Below are 720 nucleotides of genomic sequence, written 5' to 3'. Positions count from 1 at the left end.
TATATATATATATCTGTGTGTGTGTGTGTGTGTGTGTGTATAACTTAGAGATATCGGAAAAAGGCCTAATCATTAAGCCATGGGCAGAGAAGCGATATATATCTGGGTGTTCTAATAACACTGCTTTATTCTGGATCTTGATTCTTTTATATTTATTCTCAGTGTTTATTTACATTTGGAGTTGAGATTAAGCCTTACAGCAATATGCCTTACCATACCATAACTTATATATATATATATATATATATTGTATTTGCTATTTGTGCTTTGTTATTTATGTTTTCAGATTAATAAATAATGGTGTTAACATAAATAATTTGGCTTTTTTAGGAGTGGAAATTTACAGATTGCCAATTCGTATATGGCTTTAGCTGAAAAGTTTGCTACACCTGGCTTGTTTGTTGAAAATGCTAAGTTGCACCGAGCAAAGACGGAGACTAATACTGCTGTGTTAATTTTAATGCAAGGGATAAAGGAATTTTTTCCTGATAATAATTCACTTACTACTTTAGAATTGAAAAATCGCATCTTATGTGCTAAGGTATTTAGTAATTTTTATTGATTTGACATGGAAGTTATTAGCTTAAGTTTTGATCATTTTTTAACAGTAATGAAATTTGAATAAATAATTCTCTTCTTAATTTAGTCTCTATCGAATTTTTTTTTTTATTTTATTAACAATCAATGAGAATAATTAATGAAAAATAATCCTTAGGATCA

At 28.2% G+C, this 720-nt stretch overlaps 1 protein-coding gene across 2 annotated transcripts in view; it reads left to right on the top strand.

The window, feature by feature from the left end:
* mei-41 (meiotic 41) overlaps positions 1–720 on the top strand; it is a 74,972-nt gene that overhangs the window by 58,850 nt on the left and 15,402 nt on the right. For both annotated transcript variants that reach the window (XM_014426968.3, XM_014426966.3), the window contains one exon: positions 331–541. In XM_014426968.3, coding sequence (XP_014282454.1) covers positions 331–541 — 211 coding nt within the window. The remainder of the gene's footprint in view (positions 1–330; positions 542–720) is intronic.

Source organism: Halyomorpha halys, unplaced genomic scaffold (assembly GCF_000696795.3).
Source record: "Halyomorpha halys isolate HHAL.00 unplaced genomic scaffold, Hhal_1.1 Scaffold605.1, whole genome shotgun sequence".
NCBI classification, from domain to species: domain Eukaryota; kingdom Metazoa; phylum Arthropoda; class Insecta; order Hemiptera; family Pentatomidae; genus Halyomorpha; species Halyomorpha halys.
Note: the sequence above shows the minus strand (reverse complement) of the source record. Positions and strands in the feature narration are given on the sequence as shown.